Below are 23,769 nucleotides of genomic sequence, written 5' to 3'. Positions count from 1 at the left end.
TGTGAGAATTGGGTCCCCCTGTTGGACAGTATCTTTGCTAAGTAAATTAAAAGACCAGTCATTGGTATTCCGATTTAATCGGAAAAACTTTTGATAGAAGATAGAAAATCAATATTTGGCTACTTATGAAAGCTGCAAGAAACAGTCAATCAATTCACTGTTGAACCTTGCTAAAACCACACCCTGACTAATTGCTGGAATCCATACATACAGATCCGTGTGGTAGAAATGGCTGATTATATATCTTGCCAAACAAGTCTTGTTGCTATAACGAATAGCACACCTAGCTGTGCATGGTGTCATCTAAAACAGCAAATCAAGCCACAGATAAACTGATTTCTTCAGTAGTATTCTCCAGTATTCCACTTATACAAAGGGATCAAATAAAATGTTAAATGGCAAATATTAGTTAATAAACATAAAAACACATGCAAGTTGCTTAGAAAATTGTAACTGGCCATATTATTTAGATATTAATATTATTGACATTTGGGTATAAGTGAGCTTTAGTTCATTTCTAAAGAAACTCTTGCAGTGAGCTGCTAGAGCTTTGGTCTTGAATAGGCTAAACAAATTCCAGCTGACAAAAAGCAATGTATGTTGACAGTGGTATAGTTTCTCTGCTCCACACTGACGTCTGGAATGAGTACCGCTCCACTGGGGAACTAAGTAGATGTGACACGGACACCCCAAAGAGGCAAATGTTTGACACTCATTTTCTAGAAGGCATTGTAGAGAACAATGGTTAAGTATCGCTTGTTGCTACTCAAGGTCTCATTTGCTTTCCGATTTATGGTTCATATCTTCCTCATTGTAAGCAATAACATCAGCCCAGTGTATGAGTAAGCTGACAATATCAATCAAAATGTAATCACTGGAAGAAGAAAAAAGCTGGTTCAACAGTTTTTGTTTGCTTTATCATATGTAAGTGCACATTAGTGTTTGGCCAAAATATTGCTAGAATTAAGTATTGATGGTCTTGAAGGAGCTCCACTTTTCCCCTAGGTGCACCAGGTCACTGTTAAAAGCTAATTTCACTCTAATTTCAGTGCTTCATAAAAGTTCTAAGGGGAGCTAGTTTATACCAAATTCAGGCCAGGCCATGCTATTCGCAGCAGACAGCATGTGTATTTTTCAAAATGCCCATTTCATTCGTCTTCACGTTTGGAGTCTTCGCTTGCGGTGCTGTCGGTGACCCTGGTCCTTTATGTCCACTGGAGGATCAGGGGTCAGCAGGCCATCACACAGTCTCTGGTACACCAGAGTGGAGTCGGATGCAACTGCACACAGAAGCATGGGGCTTCCTCTGTCTAATACACACCTGAAGCTGAAACAAAGAGGGGTTTACTTCAAAGAGCAAGTTGTGAATTTAAAGAGGCATTGCTGCATGTGGCTGTTATATTGCAGGGAATCCACCGAGTTAAAAAATAGTCCACCATTTCTCTTATAAGTGGTTTTTAGATGGAACTGACAATTTGTTGGTTTTTTTTTCTGTTACGTAACTGATTCAACAAACTAGAAACTGATATATTCCTCTATAACAGACTAATAATCAAAGAATACATGTTAGAATCAAAGCTTTCCGTGTATTTACTTACTCTTTATGGCTGACAGTTCTCTGCGCTGGCAACGGGAAGACCATGTGAACAGACTCATCTTCTTTCTCGCGACCTTTCAGCAGAACCGCCTGCAGTTCATGGCAAGGTATTCCGACCACATCTTTCCATTTACGAACTACAACACAAGGTAGTTGTGACATTCTTGTCGTTATGTAAATAAGATCACATTATTGCAGTAATTTGCGTTGTCTCTCACCTTCCGTCAAATCCAAGTAAACTAGGAATGCGGCGTAAACTTGAGCACTGTCACCTACATCCAGGCGCATCAGTTCTTGGTACTAAAAGGGATTACCACAGACTAAAGCCAGCAGGAAAACAGTAGCTAGCTATGTCGTATTGTGTCATTAACAAAGTTGTCGCTAGCTAAGCTACCTATTAACACCTAGGTTAGGCTGCTAGGTTTCCGTTTCAACTCGGGCACCTCCTTCACTGTTCAGTAGCGCAATATATGCTAATTGTTAACGCTATCTTAGGTTTAAGTGGGTACACGAGTAGGTTAATCAGACGTCTAAGTCGCCGTTAAATCTTACCATGGGATGCTGCGTTATCCATTCAGATAAAACCTCTCGATTGTCATCGCCCATCGTTATATTCACTTCCCATTAAACAGGAATAAATGTATCTTCGCTAGCAACAACAACCCACGCTATCCTACTCTAATAGTACTTCATTCAAATCCTACCGTGAGGAATTATGAGTAGAGTTCATGAGTTCCGTATTAAAACGTAAGCGCTAGTGAAAATAAGAACAACGCACGGAGTGAAGTGCTAAATGTATGCAATTGTTTATAACTGTGATTACGAAAGTGTTATCTCCAAGATGATTTTGTAAAAATATTATTAATTGTGAAAACAAGTGACATTTTGCGGTCTACTTTAAAACAGCATAAAATATACTACTTTACAAAAAAAATACCACAATATACTTTACAAACGGCTTTACTCGAAGTAAATACACCGCTGTTAACAGCGGTTATAAACAATGTTATCGAATGTCGACTACAAATTTGTGTTGTATTCTATTAAACAAATGAAACAAAGTCTACTGAAAAATTACAGCCCTTTACTCTCTTTTTCTAGCCTATACGTCTGTTAACATTAGGAATAGTCTTTAACTATAGAACTTTTAAAAAGCTTATTTAAGACTATAAACTATATAAAGTCCCAAGGAACCTGTGATTTCTTTCTAATTAAGTTAATCTAGTTTGTGTACACAATTTACATATCCAACGTGTGTCCTATAAATATTGTTCGGAAATCGAATAAATTATCGGATGTAAAACGGCTGGTCACATTGGTGAGGTAAGGCTTACATTTAGCTACAGTATTTGGCAGAAGTCCTTGTCCAGAGCGACTTACAGAAGGCTCACGTAAATTTTACCCAACGAAAGTTACACATGCATTAAGTACAGAAAAGCTCCAAGAGTCAATGCAAGATTGATATTTTACAGCCGTTTCTATCTAAACCTATAATTTTATCCTGATAGAAAACGGTTTTTTTAAACCCTACCTTTACGTCAGCATAATGGTATAGATTTTGCCAGAATTTACGAATTAAACTAAATCGTTAGGTTCGTATAGTTGCACCATTCTAATCGTGTAATATACAACGTAATATTCAGCTCTGCTCGAGGAACACAAAACAGCTACAAGTCTGTCAACACTTTAATAAAGTTCATTATGGATCAAGAGTTGTCAAACAAACATGCTCATTGGACTATTGAAATTGGAATATTAGTATTTCTCAGTCATTTATCAACATGCTCATTGAGATATTAAACTCATCAGACCCTGAGGCTGGTTAGCTTTTCATATTTCTGTTTTGTTTCTCTGATGGAACATTTGCTGAATGCTTAAAAAAACACTAGTGTCATACTAACATTTTCATTATTTTAAAAAGGGGTCCGTGGATCTTTAATTAAAGGGCTGACAAATGTAGTATGTAGTGCACACTCTTTTGCAGACTTCCAATAGTGCTTCCTTTCCTTGGAAGAAATCATTATGATAGTATATTAGACTATGATCTAAGGATACCATTCAGCTAGAACCTGCCAGAGGAAATACACACTATATATATATATATATATATATATATATATATATATATATATATATTAGTCATATGCTTTCTTGTAGTCGATCCAAAGGGAAGAATATGAGAAGTTGGAAAAATTAGGATTTTGAAAAAAAGAGGATTTAGAAGGTTAACATCATGGTTGTCCCAGTAGTGATAAGCTATGACCCCTAAGTTGGATGAGTGGCTCCAAAAGATCCCAAAAATGACATCAGTTTCAATGGAAAAAAACTGCAATTTATATATATATATATATATATATATATAAAATTATTATTATTTTTTTTTTATTTTGCTGTTCCCAGTATTGCATTTTTTTTCCCACTGAAATTGATGTCATTCTTGGGCTCATGGGATATATGTGTGTGTGTGTGTGTGTGTATGTGTGTGTGTGTGTGTGTGTGTGTGTGTGTGTGTGTGTGTGTGTGTGTGTGTGTGTGTGTGTGTGTGTGTGTGTGTGTGTATGAGGCTCACTTGAGTTCTGATCTGGGAAGAACATGACACGGTTTATTATGAAATGAAGATCCAATGTATGCTGTTGGGCATTAGCTGACAAAAGATGTGGTAACCTGATGAAAAACAACAAAATATGATCATGCCCTTGCTCCCACTACAGAACTGATACGCTTTGATTTTGTATAAGTTTCTTGATGGTGTATAAAGATCTCTTCCAGAAGTGAGGCACCACTGATCCTTATTCTAATTTCTTAGAGGCTAAGGCAAGAAGTAGTAGTAGGCTATTGATCTTAAGCCAGTAATTAAAGCTGATATGTGTGTACTTTGGCAGAGTGTGCCCATCCAGCTGGCAACATATATGTAAAATACTGCTACATGTTAGCAGCCCACGGTGCACTGATAAACATCAATACATCGTATAATGGAAATGGTCCATGTATGTTATAAATATATCAGTGTATGCCCCATGTATGTGATCAATTCTTTGTTCTTCTGACCTGCCACCTCAGTGGTCTTCTTGAACTCTGGATACTCTTTTCATGTTCAGTGCATGTGCTAAATTTACAGTGTACCAATCTGGATTTTGGTTAGTATTTTTTGAAAATGCCTGAGTCTTTGTGGTCACCATTTCCTTGAGAAATGCCATCGGAGTTTCAAAACTGCCTGTCAGGGAAGTGGCTTGGCCAAGCAGCTGGAGGCTCCGCCCCCTCTGAATAGTGAAACCTCTAGTGACAACACCTATTAATGCTTTCATTATCTGTGGCATACATATGTCCAGGTTGACATATTGTCACTGTGGGACCTGTTTTTCCAGTCATGCTTGCTAAGCCTTACAAGTTCTTCATTCTGTACTCCTGAAATGCATATTTACCCATGTATTTGTCTTTGTTAATTTATAAAAAAAGTATTTTGAAGCATTTGTATCCATTCATGTACTGAGTCCTGCTCTGACACTGGCTATATAATATGAGTTACAGATGAGTGCAGGGTCATGTGATTTGTGTCCTGATGAATACACATGGGCAGATGGCCTAATTCAGCATCTGCCCTGCCTTCTCGCTCACCTGTGATGTACCCCAAGCCTTCAGCGCATTCATTCTCCACAGCATGCTCTGCATGTTGTCCTGTAGCCCTGACAATTGTGTGGTCACCTGCAAGTTCCCCTTATGCTCGTTGCACACTGGCCCTATCTCCACATTTTGCCTGATGCCATGGCAACACATTGCTGTCACATCATCATCACAGGTTATAAGGTCATTCCAAATTAATGTATGTACTGAAACAAGGGCAAAGGTTATTACTTGGAATATTGTGAATTCTGGCACAGTAAATATGAGAAACACACAAATGCAATTTTGAGAGGAATATGTGATGGCTAGCCTATGCTATATGTTCACCTCTGAAAAAACTAACATCGTGAACCCAGATTAAATCCCAGTGAGCAGATTACTCTGTGTCTCAATTGTATACTAGAAATTAAGATCACAGTAATAACATCTACAGTTTACAGTGTACTGTTAATACCTACATTGCTCATTTAAATCCAACTGGATACAAATAAACACTGTATTTGACACTGGACATTTTGTTGTCTACATAAGACATTGAACCCTTGGTTTCTGGCTGAGGACATACCACATGGGAAGGCTGCCTGTTGCTCTCCTAATGTTCTTGACAGTGTCAACCCCCTCTTCTTCTTACTGAGACTCTGTCAGGCTGGACTATTCCAAATGCCAGTGGCCTGGGGAGGAGAGAGGGTGCTCCCTGTGGTTTTCCATCCTGACTCTCACACTGAGCCTCTCTGTTCCCCCCTTGTTCCTCCTGCCTCTTGGCTCCAACCATCTCTGGCCCTGCCAAACAGGCCCTGGGAACTCCTGAACCCTGGTGAGAAAGTCACAAGCTCTCATTTATATTGCTTTGACATCCTGCAAAGTTGCAAAACACATCACTCTCTCCCTCCCTCTTTCTATGCCTCGCAAAAAGTCAAAAGAGCTTCATCTCCCAAACCTCTTATTCTGCCAAGCATCACATTCAGACCTGTACTAATGTACAGGGTATTAACCCTGAGTGACCTTTATGTGAGAGATGAGCACTAAGGAATCAAGTAAATTCATAAATCTCAAGCCACTTGTTTTTAAATTGAGGCAGCTTGAGAGCATGTTATCAATCAACCTATGAGACTCTAACAAGGACTCAAAATTCATATGAGAGAAAATCCAAACAGCCTCTGATAATACTGAACAGTGGTGTGTTCCACACCACCCATACCTCTATGGATACTAGGTGCTCCAGTGAGTCACTGTATGCTTTACTGTTGGAGTCATCACCCATCTTCTGCTCACTGACCTCATAATAATTTCCCTTCATACTTGTTGCCCTTTACCATCAGTACGGCGTGGAAGGCAGCTGTCCTGGGCTACAGGGTCCAGATCAGCAGCACTTATGTGTCAGCGAAGGGATGGAGCTTCTGAGTGGGAGTTTTACTGTGGGGAGAACATCTACTGCAGTTCCGATATAATACAGGGCAGCAAGTCCAAATGTAATGAACAATATACTAACTGAATTTCTTGAGCATACTCCTTCATGGCTTGCTCGTTTGACATGTTGCCCAAAACACGCCATGCCTCCCTATGAGGAAATATGATTTTTCAGTATTACAGTACAAGCTACAGGGTTACAGTTACAGAGCAAACAAGGTCTATAGCCCCTTTTAATATCATCATCATTGTGCATCAGTTGAAAAGCTTCATGCTTTGGTGTTTTTCCATAAAAATGGGAATTATAACTGAAAGAAAGTATTTAAGGATTGTACAGCAAGTGGGGAGGCTGACCCTCCTATGCTGTGGATTTTCTCTGAATAAAAACACAACCAACCCTAAAGACAACTGAGAAAGGAAAGTCATTTCCAGTTGTTCTGCATAGATTTATCACATCTGGAAAACGTGCCCACTCTGAGTGTACTCTGAAGTGGAGCCGTTGTGTCATGGGAGATAAAAGTATTACTCTGTTTTTCCCTGTAATCCCGCTTTTCAGTGTAATTAGACATGATTGCAACATTTCTTTAGAGCTGTTATCCGCTCAGGGCATTTCAAAGGGAAGATTTAATTTTGCAGCCCCAAACAGAATTCTCTCAGCTCAGCTGATAAATTAACTGCAGTGCAATTGATGTGTGATGTGATTGTAAATGTGCCCTATGTGGGGAAGCAAACCACAACAGCACCTGAATAGATATGCACTATGTCTACACACATTAAAAAAAGAATGATTTGATGAGATGGGAATGATCACATTTGGCTTTGCTGACTGTGTCCCAGGCATTTTTTTGTAGTATTATATGGCCTTACTGTTGCTTGTTTGTAGTACCTGTAAAACATCAGCAGCATGTCACTGGAGAGCTCAAATCAACCTGTGGACTATGGAAAGGTTAATTGCACCAGTGACTTAACCAAGATCGGTAGCTGAGTCAACTTTGGCCATAAACAGTCACAGACACTTATCACTCACCAGCCACTTATAAAGAAACACTTATACTACAAGCCAAAACTGTAAAAATGAAAGTTTAATTTCTTCCCATCAAGAATTATAATGTAGATGTTCCAGTTAAAATATTCTTAATTTGTTTTAATCCTACATGGATCCAAATATTCTTTTAGCTTTAATTACAGCCCGACATGCTTGAGGGATTCTTGCGTGATATTTCAGCAGATAAGTTTTGGTATAGAATTTCAAGGCTTAGAAGTTCTTCTAAAAGTAATTTTTGATTTGTGGGATGTGCTTTTCTCATAGAGCAGTCAAGTTCATCTCATAGGAGCTAGACTAGTGAGATGTCCTTTGACTGTGGTGCAATACATTGAGCAGAATACTGATATTCTTTCCTGACTAAATAGTGCTGACCAACTGTTACCAAGTGACCACTGCGGTAGACGTCCCCTCTCGTCCCCTCATTAATACACTGACATGACAGAGGTGTGGTTGTGCTCTTGTTTACAAATGTCAGTGTCGCTGCTATCTTGAGAGATCTGCCAATTTTGAATATCCCGGGGTGTAACCATATGGGTTTGAAGACCCTGTAGTCATAGACGCCATCAGAAAACATCTTCTATTATTACCTACTTCATCATCTATTATTACCATCTTCAGGCAAACTCATCGTGTCACTTCAAGAGCTGCTTCAAACCTTCTGCCGGTAATGGATTTGTCATTTGCCATTGCAACCCCGTGTCACGCTGTAAAATATATTTGACGGATGCTCTCATCTAAAACATAAGGGATGCATCATTGATACGTTGCATATCTCGTAAACAAACTAAAGCGATGAGTTTACAGTAACTTAAAGACGGACGTACATTTCAGAAGCTATTTCTGATTCGATTCACACAACGTGCAAGACAAGTATAGCTATCATGCGTGAGAAACCTTTTTTTTACAGTAATTTATAAGATAGGATTTCAGTTAATTGAAACAACTCCAAAAAAATAACACCTGAACAAAAAAGAAATCTGAGATTTACATGCTAATGGTTTAATGGTTTAGTCTTCTTATAAACTTTAAAAGCCTTATAAAGAACTCAACGTTTGCATGTTAATTGTTTAATACAATCCCTGCAGGCTATGTCGTAAGTACTCCTTGCAATAAACATGGGTTCTTGGAAAATGTAGTTTTATATCGCATTAAAATTGCATTAAGTACAAGAAAATAACAAGTTTCTGTCCTACAAGATCCACAATGCCTTTCGAAAGGGTATTTAAAATATATGACACGATAAACGTGCCGGAGCTGTCCAACAAAAAACTCTCCTAAAACGTGCTTCATCCAAAGCCGCAGCATCGCCTCTGTAAAGATAATAACAAAACAACCGAATATATTATTCGGATAGGGAACATATTTAATATAAACGGTAAACGAAAGTGTGTGTTTCTTTTCAAAACGGTCTACTGTTTAGAGTTATAAAAACATTCTTAAAATGAAAGGCAGCAGATATGTTAGAAATACATCACTAAACTGTTGTACAAAAATCCGATCTGTAGAGAAATCCATCAAATTTGCGTCGAGTCTCTCATCACTCGGTAAATCGCATTCTTTTCCTATTGGGCCAAAACCACTGATTTCCGCTAAGCAGCGAATCACAGAGCAGCACGAAGAGTGCTAAGTTGCGAATTGTCGTAGTGGTCTAAGCGAGGCCAGGAATCCCACAATACCAGGCGAGGGACCTCCTGTGGCGGGGGTGAAGCTCGGTTGCTTTCAATGAAACAAGGGGGAGAATAGTAATGCGTAGGGATGTAAGATGGCAGAGCTACAAATGTTGTTAGAGGAAGAAATTCCAGCTGGGAAGAGAGCCTTAGTCGAGAGCTACCAGAATCTTTCAAGGGTTGCCGAATATTGTGAGAATAATTATGTGCAGGTAATTACAAAAATGCAATTTTTTGTGTTCGGTTATTGTCCATATGTCAGAGAATGTTGATGTTACTAGACTCTGAGAAGCCGGACATAGGAAACGTAGAAAATTGCTGTACGATGCTGCAGAGAATAATGAGGAGCGGACTTCCACCCAGCTGGAAACCAAATTCGGATCACTTGCGTTCATGTAATTATAATTCTGTCGAATTTACGCTCAGAGTTGTATAGCTTTAGGTGAAATTTCGCGTGTTGCGAGGGGTAACACGTTCGGTATGCACTCATTCACTTCACGCACACAGCTACAGAGCTACCCGGAGGGTGTGTCTGTTATCGCTATTTCATATTGCTTTCTGGAATTGATGGACGCTGAATCTCATGCGCAAAATTTGTGCATAAAACGTACTGCTGATATGTGTCCAAATTTGCTTGAATGTGTACGCGATCGGGGATTTGATAGCACGGTTGACAGCACGGTTCATTCCGATTAACATGTATGAATTTTCTGCAAGTGAGCCTTTGCGTCATGATAAAGCTATACAATGTGCTTGTCACTTTTCCGTGGAGTTAATGTTGCCGATTATCATTTCAAATAATTTCGAATATCACGGGAAAGTCTGGCTATTTCGTATCTAATACATTGGATCATATCCCATCATATGCCAGCATGGATTTAAACTAGAGTTGGGGAATATCACACGTATCAGACAAGCTACGTTGAGGGAGTGATTCCTCTTCTCCCTTATACACCTTCATTTCGTTATAACCTCTCTGATGACATCTTTAATAACATATAGCGTCAGAGCGCTAAGATGTAATTTTTATGGTAATGCGCGTGACTCCTTTGCACCCGTGTGATTAGTCTCGCGCCTTTCACTAAATAGTCTACCGTGCTTGGAGTCGCGGTGTATTTAGTCAAATGACGGACACGTCTGTGTTCGACGATCACATATGTCTTCCTGGACAGATCCGTGCAAACGCTTTTTATAAGATCAAAATCCACAAGATGCAAGGATGGGGAGTGTTGTTTGGCGTCACAGACGGAGTTCTGGTTCTCCTGTCCAGCAGACTTGACGCAAAGATACAGGCATGTGGTGCAATTTTGTATGTCTTCCATGCATACGCATGCAGTTCCATACGTAATATGGTATCGTTAAACTATGGCCTGTCTTAGGGCTTTGCTGTAAGGTACGCACAGCACGCTCGTGATCCGGGTTACACCTGTCTGGATTTGAAATGCTCCTGCAGCATTGAGAAGAGGTACTCGTGACATGGTGCTTTTACAAAATCGCTGGAATTACACGGATATACTGTCGTTCAGATAGGGGATCTGAACGAATAGATGTCGGCCAACGAGCAGTTAAAGCTCCTTATTCAAAAAGCATAATCTTTGCACATTTAAGTCGATGAGAGCAAGAAAATAAAATGAGTCAGATCCCAATCACTGTGAGCTTTCTTGACCCAGATTTTCATTTTGGAACTCTCTGAGACTCTGAAATTGCAGAAATTAAGAGATTAAAAATATCTTTAAAATAAATGGATAGATGCAGAGAACATGGACGGACTGTGTTCCTCTATATAGCTATTTACTGTCTGTGTTAAACATTTACATTTATTGACACGTATATGTATTTATGCATAAATACTTAAGCGATGGGTGGGCATTGCAGCCGGCCTTTATTGTGTTAACATTTGTGATCATGTTGCTGTATCTGGGAATGCAGTAGTAATATAGACACCTAAGTAGTATGGTGAACCTAGATATCAAGCCACTTCCATTTCAGCAAGGAGAAAGAAGTATCAAGATTGTCTGGTATTATGTACAGAGCTTTAATATAGCCCTACCAGTGCACCAATGGGAAATTTTACTGAAAAGGATGGGAACGGTGTTAAAACAGGAGGCCATTCTGATCGTTGTCCCAGAGTTCGCATTTTGCCTGCTTCCAGAACAGCTCAGTAAACAAAGGGAGAGTCAGACCAGAGCATGTTGCATGGAGTTATAAGATGAATTATTTCAACCTTGACATGGAGAGCAGTCTTTCTTTTGGACCATGTTCTCTACTCTGGAAAAGGCCACATTTACTATTCCTTATTCCTCATCTGCTTAGGTGGAAAAGGCAGTATTCAACATAAATCTCAGCTACTCTGACACATTTATCTTGATATTCCAGCAGAAATGTTGAGCGATGTGTGAGGAATCTTTGTCTGTAGACTTCTTTAGTTGAAGTTTTTTTTGTGTTTTTTTTCTAAATAAGGTAACCTGAAAGTGATCAGTACTGAAGTCTGGAAATAAATCTACTGAACTGCCTCACCCAGATGTCGATTGCAGTTCACTCAGAGTAATTCTATCATTGTTCTACAATAATCATCTGAGGTTGTATTCAGGGCCACTTCAACCACTAACATGATATGCATAGCTCATAATTTCCTGTCATGCTGAAACCTAAACTTCTCATGGCAGCCATTTTGGCATCTCAGTCATCTTTATATCCTTACTTGTTATAATTTTTGTTTTTAATCTTTTTAAAGTTCCTGTTCAGATCTATATTGCCTATACCAAAATAATGAATAGAATGAATGTCTGTTACTTTTAATTTACCTATTTTGTTTGTAAATAATTTATTTAAAACAACTTAAGTGTTGTCTGCACTTACATTTCTGCACAGTGTATCAACTTGGGTGATCTCATTCTTTACTATCCAAAATATCAATTTTCAAGATATTGATTGTACTATTTATTAGCTAATATCTGAACTGAGATGTGGTTTATATACTGTTTATATATACTTGCTGGTAGTTATATATGGATATAATAACCAAGATATTACTCACTAAGTCCTGCTCAATGAGGCTAAACATGACTTTTACTGCCATGGAACTGGTATCAGTGTAATTTCATGTCTCTTTATCTGGTGATTTTCAAAATGATATAAGAATTTTCATTTTGCCAAACATAACAATCCTGACCGACCGTTTAGATGATCTGTGAATGCACTGTACACAGTGCATTGCAAGACTTAATTTCCTGACTAAACCTGAAGTTTGGAAAGCAGAGCTTATTAAACAGCACAGCCCACTGAACGAATCACATCGTTTCCAAGACTCATTCGTCACGAACAAAAAAACAACTCTAAGTGATCCATTTACTCACTGTGCTTTCCTTTGAGCTCCAAAATCATGAGAGAAGAGTGGAATACAATGCTAGTATTATCAAAGGAAGAGAGGGCCAGGTTATTTTAAGGCATATGTTTTAGGTTACAAAATAGAATAGTTATTCTATTAGTTTGCAGGTTGGGGTTCCTGATCAGTGAATCTGTTAGCTTCTGCAAATACAATCTTCATTCATACAGTGTGTGTGTCAGCATAACCTAACTGGTTTACTGTCCAGGTCATATTTAATTACACTGTTAATTTTTGTTTGGTCAAATGTTAATTGTTTCGCTAAATATGTAACACATAAGTTCATGGAAGATATTTACTGACTATTAAAAGATTTAAGGCAATTAATCACACATATTAAAAAAAAAAAAATATTGTGCCACAGTACGATTGACTCAAATAATGATTATCATAAATTACAGTGTTTTTGAACATTAAGTATTCGTGTTAGTACTTGTAGCTACTGGATGTGAGAAAGGTGGCAGGGATTTTCACACAGAAAAGTTCAGTGTAGTTAAGACATTTTTGAATTTCAGAAAAGGGGAAGCGTTTCCCATTATGGACTGTGTGCCTGGTGTTAGCTGCCTTTAGGTTTACAATGATTTCTTACCGGCCACATCCTATGGATAGGAATTACAAAGATATCTCCTCAACCTTCCCACTCTCCCTCTCTCCTTCTGCCCTCAGGCGCCAGATAAGAAGAAAGCTTTGGAGGAGACCAAAGCTTACACCACCCAGTCTCTGGCCAGCGTGGCCTACCAGATCAACGCCTTGGCCAACAATGTCCTGCAGCTGCTGGACATCCAGGCATCCCAGCTGCGCAGGATGGAGTCCTCTATAAATCACATCTCCCAGGTCAGTCTGCCTCCATCAAGCACATCTTCCACCAGCCTGCTAATGCTGTCATATCATCCCAATAGTTCTTTCTTTCATGTTCTCTCATATTTTGGATTCACACTGTCAGGGGAACTGGCAGAGTAGGTGGCAATTATGGGGGGAGTTTTAATTTGTGAGATGTTTGGCTCCTAGTCTCCCCTAGGCTTTACAAAGCTCTGACACACTTGTTTTACAGTCTAAATGCAGATCATCCCAACCAACTTATCAGTGTGAATTAAACTTTGTCTAAATCAGACTGTAGTGGATCATTCAGCTATTTAATTACTAAGTAAATTGAAAGAAATGTTCATGTTTTTTAATTAGCTCTAAACCCTTTGACTTGGGGAAGTTTCAGGATTTCTTTCTTTCCCTAGTGTCTTAATTAATTTATTCATCTCAACTCCATCATAGCCTAATAACTAAACAAGTAACTCCTTATAGCTGACTGCAAAAAATAGTGAAAACTCTACATTGTTTAATGTCTTTTCCCAACCTCTTAGTTTAATAATATAATAATGTATGTCTATTATAGAATGAACAGACTGCTGAATTTTGCTACATTAGGGCATTATTACAGGTGATCTTAAAAAAGCAATACAAAATTAAGTATTATGTTTAAATGCCATTTTCCATTACTCGTGGGAAAACAACTTGCTAATGGATGGTATTTCAATGGTAGAATTAACAGCTTCCATCAAAAACAAAATGACTCATTTTGACTCAGTCTGGACACCTCTCATCAATCATCTACAACAATGGCCATCTCAGTAAAATCAACACCACAAGGAAAAGCAAGCACACCAAGATCAAGCCCGCAATATCATGCCTACACCCTGTTTACACCACAAACAAAAATCCTTTGGCACAATTACAAACAAACAAATAAATGTGTGACGTATCTGTGATTCATGACTGCGTTAAAACAGTTTGGCTTATTATCAGTTTTAGTAGTCCTAGTAATCCTAACATTTATCTTTTTAAAAAATCCATTAATGTTTGAGTGGAAAACAGTGGACCAAGATTAGTGATTTAATTTGACTGAATTCCAAACACTAGGGACCAGATAGTGGCAAAGAGCTTGCTGGGTTCCACCAAGAACTGATCCAAGAACAGAATTGGCTGTGACATTTCCCTAGAGGCCTCAGTTGACATTCCCCTGTGCCCTCCAAGCATGTCTAGACATGGCTAATCAAATTGTAGCAGACGCTCTCCAAATGTGTGGTGGAACCTCTAGGTTGTTCGGTGATACTTGCTTGACATTTTCGCCTGTGAATTCAGGAAATGGTGGACAAGTGGTTTGTGGGAACAAACCATGAAGTATTTAAGCATAAGGTAGCAGAGGTGCAGAAGTGATGGGTAAACCAAGGAGTGATGGGTAAGTGGAGGTAACAGCTAGTCATGTTCATCTTGGGCCACCCAGTTCTTCTGCAGCTGCACTACAGTGTGCTGTTTCAACACACAATTGTTCCTGTTTACAAAAACTAATTTCTCATAGCAAACTGTTAATTGCTAGAATATTTACAGCTGACTCAGGAGGCTGCCGGTTGAATTAGTATAAGATACTAATACAGCAGTGTTATATTATTTCAGAGAATGACACGTTTTTACAGGTGTGCTTGCCCATGACATGACACATCCTACAGTCTGATGCTAATTTTGTAATCATTATGTGCATATATCATACACACCCTTTAAAGCTTTATACTGAAATTTCACTCCTAAGTCTATATTAGAAAGTTTTCTATTACTCTTCCTTCATGTCTTATAGACTGTCGATATCCACAAAGAAAAAGTTGCCAGGCGAGAGATTGGCATTTTGACCACCAACAAGAACACGTCCCGGACCCACAAGATAATTGCCCCTGGCAACATGGAGCGGCCAGTGCGTTACATCAGAAAGCCCATAGATTACACGCTTCTGGACGACGTGGGTCACGGCGTTAAAGTGAGTATGATGTGTAGCCTTTTGTGAATTTGGGATCTGTAGCTGTTCAGAAATAGAAATACAGTCAGGTTCAGACCCATTCCTAAAATCTAATGTAGATTTCTCATAAACTTCACATGGCGTGCTTGTAAGTATTGCATAATATAGTGCATTTTATGTGCAAATAATGAATTCCAACATAATTGTGGTTTTCTTTGTCGCTTTAATCCGTGTTTGACTCAGGTAGACCTAGTTGAGATTATGCTATAGAGTTCTTTTCCAACTCCCCCTACTGTACATGTGGTGGTAGTGCACGCTGGACACACATGAACTCATTAGGCTTACATGGGTAGGCACTGGCCTGTTTCCCTTTCAGCCAGGTGAAGCACCTGAGGGCTGTTCTCAAACTGCAGGTGTGCCATTAGTGTGTTTGACCTGGTGGTCATTAAACATGGCTCTCCCTGCTCAGCATCCTCGTCTTCATACTGCCACTCCTGAGCATAACTAGTCTGGTCAAGCTGTGTGACTTTACTTTCCACACTGCAAATAATGACCAGATGTTATCATACATAATTGAGTTATTAGCTATGACTCCTACGAAAATGTTTTCAGTATACAATTACTGTTATTGGTTCTAGTGCATCTTCCAGAATAATGGGAACCTGGGGCTGGCCATGGTGCATCTCAGGGATTAGTTTTATGCCCATCATATTTAGATACCAGAGAACAATATTGTTTTGACATTGATTTGGTGTTCTGATATTGATTCTTAAATAGCTTTCAGGTACAGAAATGTTTTTACTCTGTACTATACTATGATTAATTGGTTGAAAATAAATTTTTTTGTAGAAGTATCATGCAGACACCCTCATACTATTTGTACAGTTAATCTTTTATTAAATAAAGCCTATTTATGTGCTATTAAATTAAGACTGCTCGGTGAATTTGTTGATCAGATGATGGAAGCACATTTTTCTCTTTGAGAAAATGCCAGAGTTTTAATTGACCAAAAATAATTACATAATTATAAACATGTCACAAACATGTTAGCCGTGCAGGTATTTAGAGACTATTACAAGTAAAATGTATGTGACTATCTATTCATTTTCTTTCCAGTGAGTTATGGCCTTCCAGCCCAGTTGGAGAAGGTCTTTGTACCTTCTCATGCTGTATTTTTAATTTAAAACCTTTTGTGTCACTATTCCTCACGTACTTTTCCTCATTTGGTAGAAGTTAATCAATTAACATTTGTCTCCTTTGTTTCTCACTGCACTCGCTCAGTGGCTAAAGGCAAAGGTAAGTGCATTCTTACATGAGCCGTAAGTTCTTTGAGGGTTCATCTGAGGTTCCACAGCAATCACCAGTTTTGAAGTCTTATCCTCCCAGTTTGCCTTGGTTTAAACAGTACAATGTATGACTTTATATGACACTGTGTGATCTTTTACACAAGACTGCAAAGGTATTTCCAACATTACTTCTCATAAGGCCCGCATGGCTTGTGATACCATACTGTATGCTTACTGTGCCCAAATATAGGCTACGTAAAATAAACTTCTATTGAATATATTGATTCTGATGACTTTGTAGCGTTATCTTCTGGGACAAACCTGAAGGCATTACATCTGTTTTTACATTTTGTTTTTTTTTTCTCTTTTCAGCAAGGGAACAGCCAGCCTGCCAGAGCAGGGGGAGGAACTTTATCGAGGACCAATCCACCAACACAGAAACCTCCTAGCCCGCCCATGGCAGGGCGGGGAACCTTGGGGTAAGTCTTCTGCAAGACTGGCTAACTGTGTGTTGTTGCATTTGTGTGTATTAAAGGTGCCCCAGAATATATTTATTAGTATTGTAAATTGTTCTCTGATGTCTATATAGTAAGTATTCATCTTTGGCAAGGTGTGGCAAATGTCTAGTTATGGGTTTACATGCCCGTTCATAACCCCATGAGTTGGCTCTAGAATGAAAGGAGCGGTTTTCTTTTTACAACCCTTTTTCTGGTGGGCTCATGAATAATTGATCAGCTCTGCTGTGATTGTGCTCTGGACTGATTACACATATAACTGTAAATGTATGAGCCTGCATCCTGGATATTTCAGTTGCCAGATAAAACAGATTTTAAAAGATTGACTAGATGTCTTGTCAAATGACAACCATTTCCACTTAAGTGGTGGAAAAACTAGTGTTAGCTGTGTTAGCTAGAAAGAGTGAGCTAGCTAGCTAGCTATAGAGTGGATATCTCTAAACAACATGCTACGTCTTGTTCATTTTAAGTTAAAGAATTGCCCGACAAGGGGCTTACCAAAGGTGAATCTTTTATTGTAGATTTATATAACAGCACAGACTTTTTGAATGGGGACAGAAGTAGGAAAGTTTTACCAGTAACCATACCTGTACTACTAGCTAACAATACCTCTACTAGCTTCTTTCTTTCGATTGTGACAACACCACAAATTGAATAAAATTTGTTAGCATACTATGAAACTTTCAATGTAAGATGATCTGACTTTAAAAAAAAAAGTGGATAGGTGGAAATGTTGCAGTTGGGTTTGTGATGCCAATTAACTAGGAACTGCCCCACTTCTCAGTGAGCGAAGCTTTCTCAGTATTGTCTAAGCTTGAGAAACTGTCCAGAGTGAAATCTGCAGAGCAAACTAACAACTTCACAATACCTGCAGAACATTTGAAGATTTAGCTGTGCAGTTCCATGTTAATACTGCGTGGGGTAGAATGTAGGCTGGTGTAAACTTCAGGAGTGGAAATCAGACAAGGCTGTTACATAACAGTCTAGGATTTTTGGAATTGGTACCTCATAGACGGAACACACCCTACAAGACTCTGGAGCCTGTCAAGCCTCCCGTGGTGCCTAACGATTACATGACCAGCCCAGCACGACCGGGCAGTCAGAACAGCCCCGGACGCACAGCATCGCTCAACCAACGGCCAAGAACACACAGGTACATCGTATGTACATATACATATGTACACCTGCACAGTTTGGCAGTATGGACATAGGCACCAGGATCTAGCAAGCGACAGTATTTGTATGATATTTCTGCTGGATCCAATGTTACAAAACAGTTCATCAATCAGTTTTTGTCTAGATTTTATTCTAGGTCATGTCTAGAGCTTTAGTGCAGGCAAATGACATTTTGTACCCCATGGAGTTTATTTACTGGTTTTATGCATCTCATATGCTGTAAGTTATGTGATGTATTTAACAATGTCAGCCTGAGAGGTCCAGGCAATGAGTATGTGCGGGTTATAACTGCTTGTCAGAGCTTGTGGCACTCTTCCAAAATCTCCTCTTTGTTACAGCTAAGTGCTGGCCCTCAATTTCATTCAGTACTGATATTCTATCTCTCTGTGGACACTTTCTGGACACAGAGAGAGCAAAGAAAGCAAATTTGACTACATTTACATTTATGGATTTTGCAGACACTCTTATCCAGAGCGACTTACAAAAGTGCTTTGTCATTTACTCATACAATACATCCTAGCTGGTAGAGTAGGTTAGAGTAGGTCTGGTAGAGTAGGTTAGAGTAGGTCTGGTAGAGTAGGTCTGGTAGAGTAGGTCTGGTAGAGTAGGTTAGAGTAGGTCTGGTAGAGTAGGTCTGGACTTCAGTCTTTGTCCTTCACACACCAGCTTGTTCAAAATGGTTTCCTGTTTGACTGGTAGAAAAAAATACAGCAACCATTTACCGTTTACATGTTTATGGTGTGTTTACTTTTAAGAGTTAACCTTTTTATACTCCTAGTATTCTGACTGCCTCGTTTCTCTGCAGTGGAAGCAGTGGAGGCAGTGGGGGTCGGGAGAACAGCGGTAACAGCATGGGAATCCCTCTGGCTGTTCCAACACCTTCCCCCCCCAGCATGGCACCAGGTGAGAGTGGTAACTATGGCTCATACTAACTGTGCTGAACATATTTATTTGGTTTTTTTAAATTTGTCACAAGGATTTGTATCAGTGGAATGGCAGAGGTTATGCAAGAAACTGAATTTTGAAAGAGAGATTAAAGTCCCGTTGATAATTACATGGCCACTAATTGACCAATTTAGTTAATTTGTAGCTAGTTAAATGTCTAAATGACATTACCTTCACAGTCATTTTAGAGTTTCATCTGTTACCCTCCTTCTTTTGCTCAAATGTGCAACGTAAGCTCAAATACCTTTTAGCTTCATTCAGTGTGATCAGTATTAGTAGTACGATGTCCGTATTTAACTTTTAGCATGTTTTTTTTTCTCTTCTCTCTCCCTTCCTGACTTGACAGTGGTTCCCCCAGGTCCAGGTCTGGGTCCTGTTCCAATGTCTCAGTTTGGTACCATCTCTCGGCAGATCTCCCGACACAACTCCTCCACCTCTTCCTCCTCTGCCTCCATGGTGTCAGCCACTGGCACCTACCGCCGCGCCCCCTCCAGCTCCTCCCATTTCTCCGTGCCCCAGCCCCACCTCAACGGAGGTCCCACTTATTCCCAAACCCCAGGTGGGCACGTACCACCTTACAAGGCCAGAGAATCAGACTACATTCCAGCTTCTTGCTTACTGTATCAGGGAACGTGTTATCTTAAGAAAAAAAAAACAACCTTTTGCTAGCTTCCCACAGAAGCCATTTTCAAAACATGACACTTTTCCCACAAATTTTGCAAACTGAAATTGCAGGTTTTTACCCCATTGCTTGTAACGTCAGCTTTGGTGTGTGCAGCATTTGAACATGGTATTAGGCATGTTTCACAAAATACTTAATAATGAAACTGAATTAAATATGCGATGGTGTGCTTTGAAGGGGAACTACACTAACGCCACAGTTAAATTAAAAGGCTAACACTTCATGTCATATGAAACAAGTAGTTGAATGAATGCTGGGAGCTTTGAGTAGACAGAATGTCAGTTTTTTCAAAGCACTGCAGTGGGTGTGTATGTCTTTTTTGTGTAACCTGCAGCATTGGAAACCAAAGCTTTGTGCTCTGCCTTTTGGTTGTACAGATTACTGTACATGTTAGTCTGTTTTATCTGTTATGTCTTTTGATATCTCACTCCGTGTGTGTGTGTGTGTGTGTGTGTGTGTGTGTGTGTGGCTCCAGTGCCTGCCGCTGCTCCACCCCCTCCTGTAGTACAGCTTACTCCCCAGATTCCTCTCACTGGATTTGTGGCCAGGGTTCAGGAGAATAGTGAGTATTCTACAGCAGCGCACACACACACACACACACACACACACACACACATACATACACACATACATATATACATACATACATACACACATACATACACACACTCAAACTCACTCACTCATACTGTCATATGCTATGGCATATGTTTGCTTTAATCTCATGCTACTAGTTTCCATTTGCATATATGAATCGCAGCTGTGAAAAATATCCTTCAACCTCTGGGAATTTCTTTAGTTATTGTGTTTAAATGGTAATGTTTTACTCACGGACACACATCTTTAGCTCATAACAAGGACTTTTTCAACCATTTCACTGATTAAGATGTACAAGGTGTCCTACAGAAACAATTACTGTATGAAATAAATGATCTGAAAAGCCTTTTTTATTGACTGTTTGGAGCTCTCGGTTTACAAGGCCTTAATGTGGATACGATGATGTACAATCTTGAAAATAATCCAATTAGGAGTGTATGAACTGAGCTCTAGGAATGAAGTGGAACTGATTTTGCTTACCTTTCTGAATTTTTGCCTCCCTCCTAAAATGCTGACGGCAGATCTCTCTCTCTCTCTCTCTCTCGCTCCTGTTTCCCTAGTATCAGACAGCCCCTCCCCTCCACCGCCCCCGCTCCCTGAAGACACGCCCATCTTTGAGGAGGCAGCTCCGCCTCCTCCCCCTCCGCCTGTCGATTATGAGGAAGAGGATGGCGCGCTGGTGCACTACAATGATCCTTATGCTGACGGAGACCCTCACTGGGCCCCAAAGTCCTACATAGAGAAGGGTGTGTGTCCCTGTTCTCTTTGGCAGAGCACTTAAAACTAATACTGTGGAGCAAGGTTTTAATTAAGATATGAACCTTATGTATACTATATATTCTTTTTCTACTACACATGACTTAGACAGAATCACTTTTCTGTTCTCAGTCTGTCATCTGTTCACACCTAGTGACTCTTCACCTGCATATGCCTGTCTAGGTCCGTTCAGCTCTGTAGCAGAACATGTCCTGATGTAAGAAACAAAGCAATTTGACTCTCACCTACCGTACTGGCTAGGTCAAATTCCACGAGTAGATGACAAAGCACGTTTTAAAGTCGCTCCGGATAAGAGGGCCTGCTAAATGCCGCAAAGGCGTTGCTTTGAGGCTTGACCGATTGTCAACCTGTTCACCTTTTTTGACTTCCAGTGGTGGCCATCTACGACTACACCAAGGACAAGGACGATGAGCTTTCCTTCATGGAGGGCGCCATCATCTACATCATCAAAAAGAACGATGATGGCTGGTTTGAGGGCGTGTGCAACGGCGTCACCGGCCTGTTTCCCGGCAACTACGTTGAGTCCATCATGCACTACGCCGACTGATGCCATCATAAGACAAATGTTACAAAAGTGCATTAGCATTATGACCGAATGTTCGTTTTTGTCCAAATACCAATGTATTTAAGTATTTACTATGCTCAGTGTATTGAGGGACTGGGTGTACATGAGCACAGGCAAATGTGGGAAGAATAGGAACAGGTTTTCACTTCTTTCTGGTTAGCTCTTTTTGTCAAATATTTTGTACATACAGTACTGTAAGAAGCCTGTAGGTTGTTACTAGTGTGCATTTTGTGGGTGTTTTGTCAGTGTAACAAGGCCAGTATGCCACTGTGCCAGCTAGGGCCTGTTTTTTATTCAAAAGTGCTCGTTGGCTTTTGTTTGTTTTGATTGATTTTGTTTTTAATCGGACTGCCAGACTCATCTCAGTCAAAATGCTCCTGAAATTGAAATGTGATTCATACCTGGCTAATGAATAGGCACCCTCACTCCTCAAAAAAACCCAGGAAAAATTATTCTTACCATTTCCCACTTCGATGTTTGCCTGCGTTGTTATTTTGCCTTTGTCAGGCCAAGGCAGAATAAGGAGGCAGGATTACTCTGAAACTCCTCTTCAAATGTCCTTGTTTGTGTAACATAACACCAAACTAGCAGTGGCCAATCAGCTACACCCCTGAGTGATGGAGCTTCATGGTAATCAGGCTCAGTGTTGGGAACCATTTTATTCACTCCCCAAGCTACTCAAATATTAAAAGGTCTAAAGAAACCATCGAAAGATATTAACATGCACAAATGTCAGTTTAGTTACACTTTGCATCCCAGTGATCTTTGTGGATCACTATTTGCATTGTTGAATTATTTTGTCCATTTTTGTCATTGGTTCCTATTATGATAGGTCTGAAACAAAAACAGAACATGGGCTTTAATCATGCCTGCATCAGTTTCAGCCAGCTCTGGACACAAACTTAATTCCTGCCTTCACTTGGTCGAAACAGAATCAGAAGCAATGTCTCAGATGCTGTTGAAGGCTGAAAAACAATGTGAGGTTTTTATTGTACTAATTAAATCAAATTAAATATTCATGAGAATGTTAGAACTGTGTGAATTATGACTAGTCATTGGCAGTAAGGCACTGCCAGAGGATGTGCAAACAATTGGTAAGGCCTCAGAGACGATCTTATCCCTCATCATCTTTTATATAATGTTTTCTCAATTTATGTACAGTCTTTTTTATAATAAAGCACTGTCCTGCGTACCATGGTGCTTATGTGTAGATGTCCCACTAAATTTAGTTTGTGAACGTTTACCACAGCATTCAACACAGAAGTGGAGGGTTGAAGTAACTGCGGTTTATTTTGTGTGTTCATTGAAGAGCCAAATATACAAACATAAAGAACACGTGTTTGTGTAAAATGTGCGTATAGTGTGCAAAAAGGGGGGAAAAAATTCTATAGCTCTAAAGATGCATACCTATGAAAAATCATTCAATTCGTTTAAACATTTTGCCAGAAGGTGGCGTTTCAGCCCTCATGTCACTAGAGGACTAGGGAGTCAGTGAGAGGACATAGTGGTTTTTAAAATTATTTACTTTTAAAAAGTTTCAATCTTCCGCCAATGATCATTATTTCGAGATAATTATCTCCACATATTTTTCGCCCGAAAATGTTAATACTGACTCCGCCCTGTAGATGGCAGCAATAAGCTATAAAGTAAATTGCGTATCCGTGATCTGACCTTTTGTAACGGGAATTGACCACTATATAACACTTTTATTTTGAACTCGGTCTC

General features: G+C 39.6%; 2 protein-coding genes across 3 annotated transcripts; one reads left to right on the top strand and one right to left on the bottom strand.

The window, feature by feature from the left end:
* Window positions 1-61: 61 nt before the first annotated feature.
* Window positions 62-2,293, bottom strand: tsen15 (TSEN15 tRNA splicing endonuclease subunit). The gene is made up of 4 exons (XM_026998336.3): window positions 2,150-2,293; window positions 1,816-1,897; window positions 1,599-1,734; window positions 62-1,327 (listed from the first exon to the last, which is right to left on the bottom strand). The coding sequence occupies exons 1-4, from the start codon at window positions 2,201-2,203 to the stop codon at window positions 1,159-1,161; spliced, it is 441 nt and encodes a 146-aa protein (XP_026854137.1). The 5' UTR covers window positions 2,204-2,293; the 3' UTR covers window positions 62-1,158.
* Window positions 2,294-9,339: 7,046 nt separating this feature from the next.
* On the top strand, window positions 9,340-23,244 carry abi1b (abl-interactor 1b). 2 transcript variants are annotated; one of them, XM_026998373.3, is made up of 11 exons: window positions 9,340-9,549; window positions 13,389-13,556; window positions 15,346-15,522; window positions 16,783-16,797; window positions 17,160-17,266; window positions 18,315-18,455; window positions 19,284-19,381; window positions 19,770-19,982; window positions 20,581-20,667; window positions 21,263-21,448; window positions 21,851-23,244. In XM_026998373.3, the coding sequence occupies exons 1-11, from the start codon at window positions 9,433-9,435 to the stop codon at window positions 22,024-22,026; spliced, it is 1,485 nt and encodes a 494-aa protein (XP_026854174.1). In that variant the 5' UTR covers window positions 9,340-9,432; the 3' UTR covers window positions 22,027-23,244. The 2 variants fall into 2 exon arrangements, with proteins under 2 accessions (XP_026854174.1, XP_026854175.1); XM_026998374.3 differs by lacking the exon at window positions 16,783-16,797.
* The last annotated feature ends 525 nt before the right edge of the window (window positions 23,245-23,769 follow it).

The sequence above is a fragment of the Electrophorus electricus genome, chromosome 20, assembly GCF_041902795.1.
Source record: "Electrophorus electricus isolate QZ-2024a chromosome 20, ASM4190279v1, whole genome shotgun sequence".
Taxonomy (NCBI): Eukaryota; Metazoa; Chordata; class Actinopteri; order Gymnotiformes; family Gymnotidae; genus Electrophorus; species Electrophorus electricus.
This window is presented reverse-complemented; position numbering and strand designations above follow the sequence as displayed.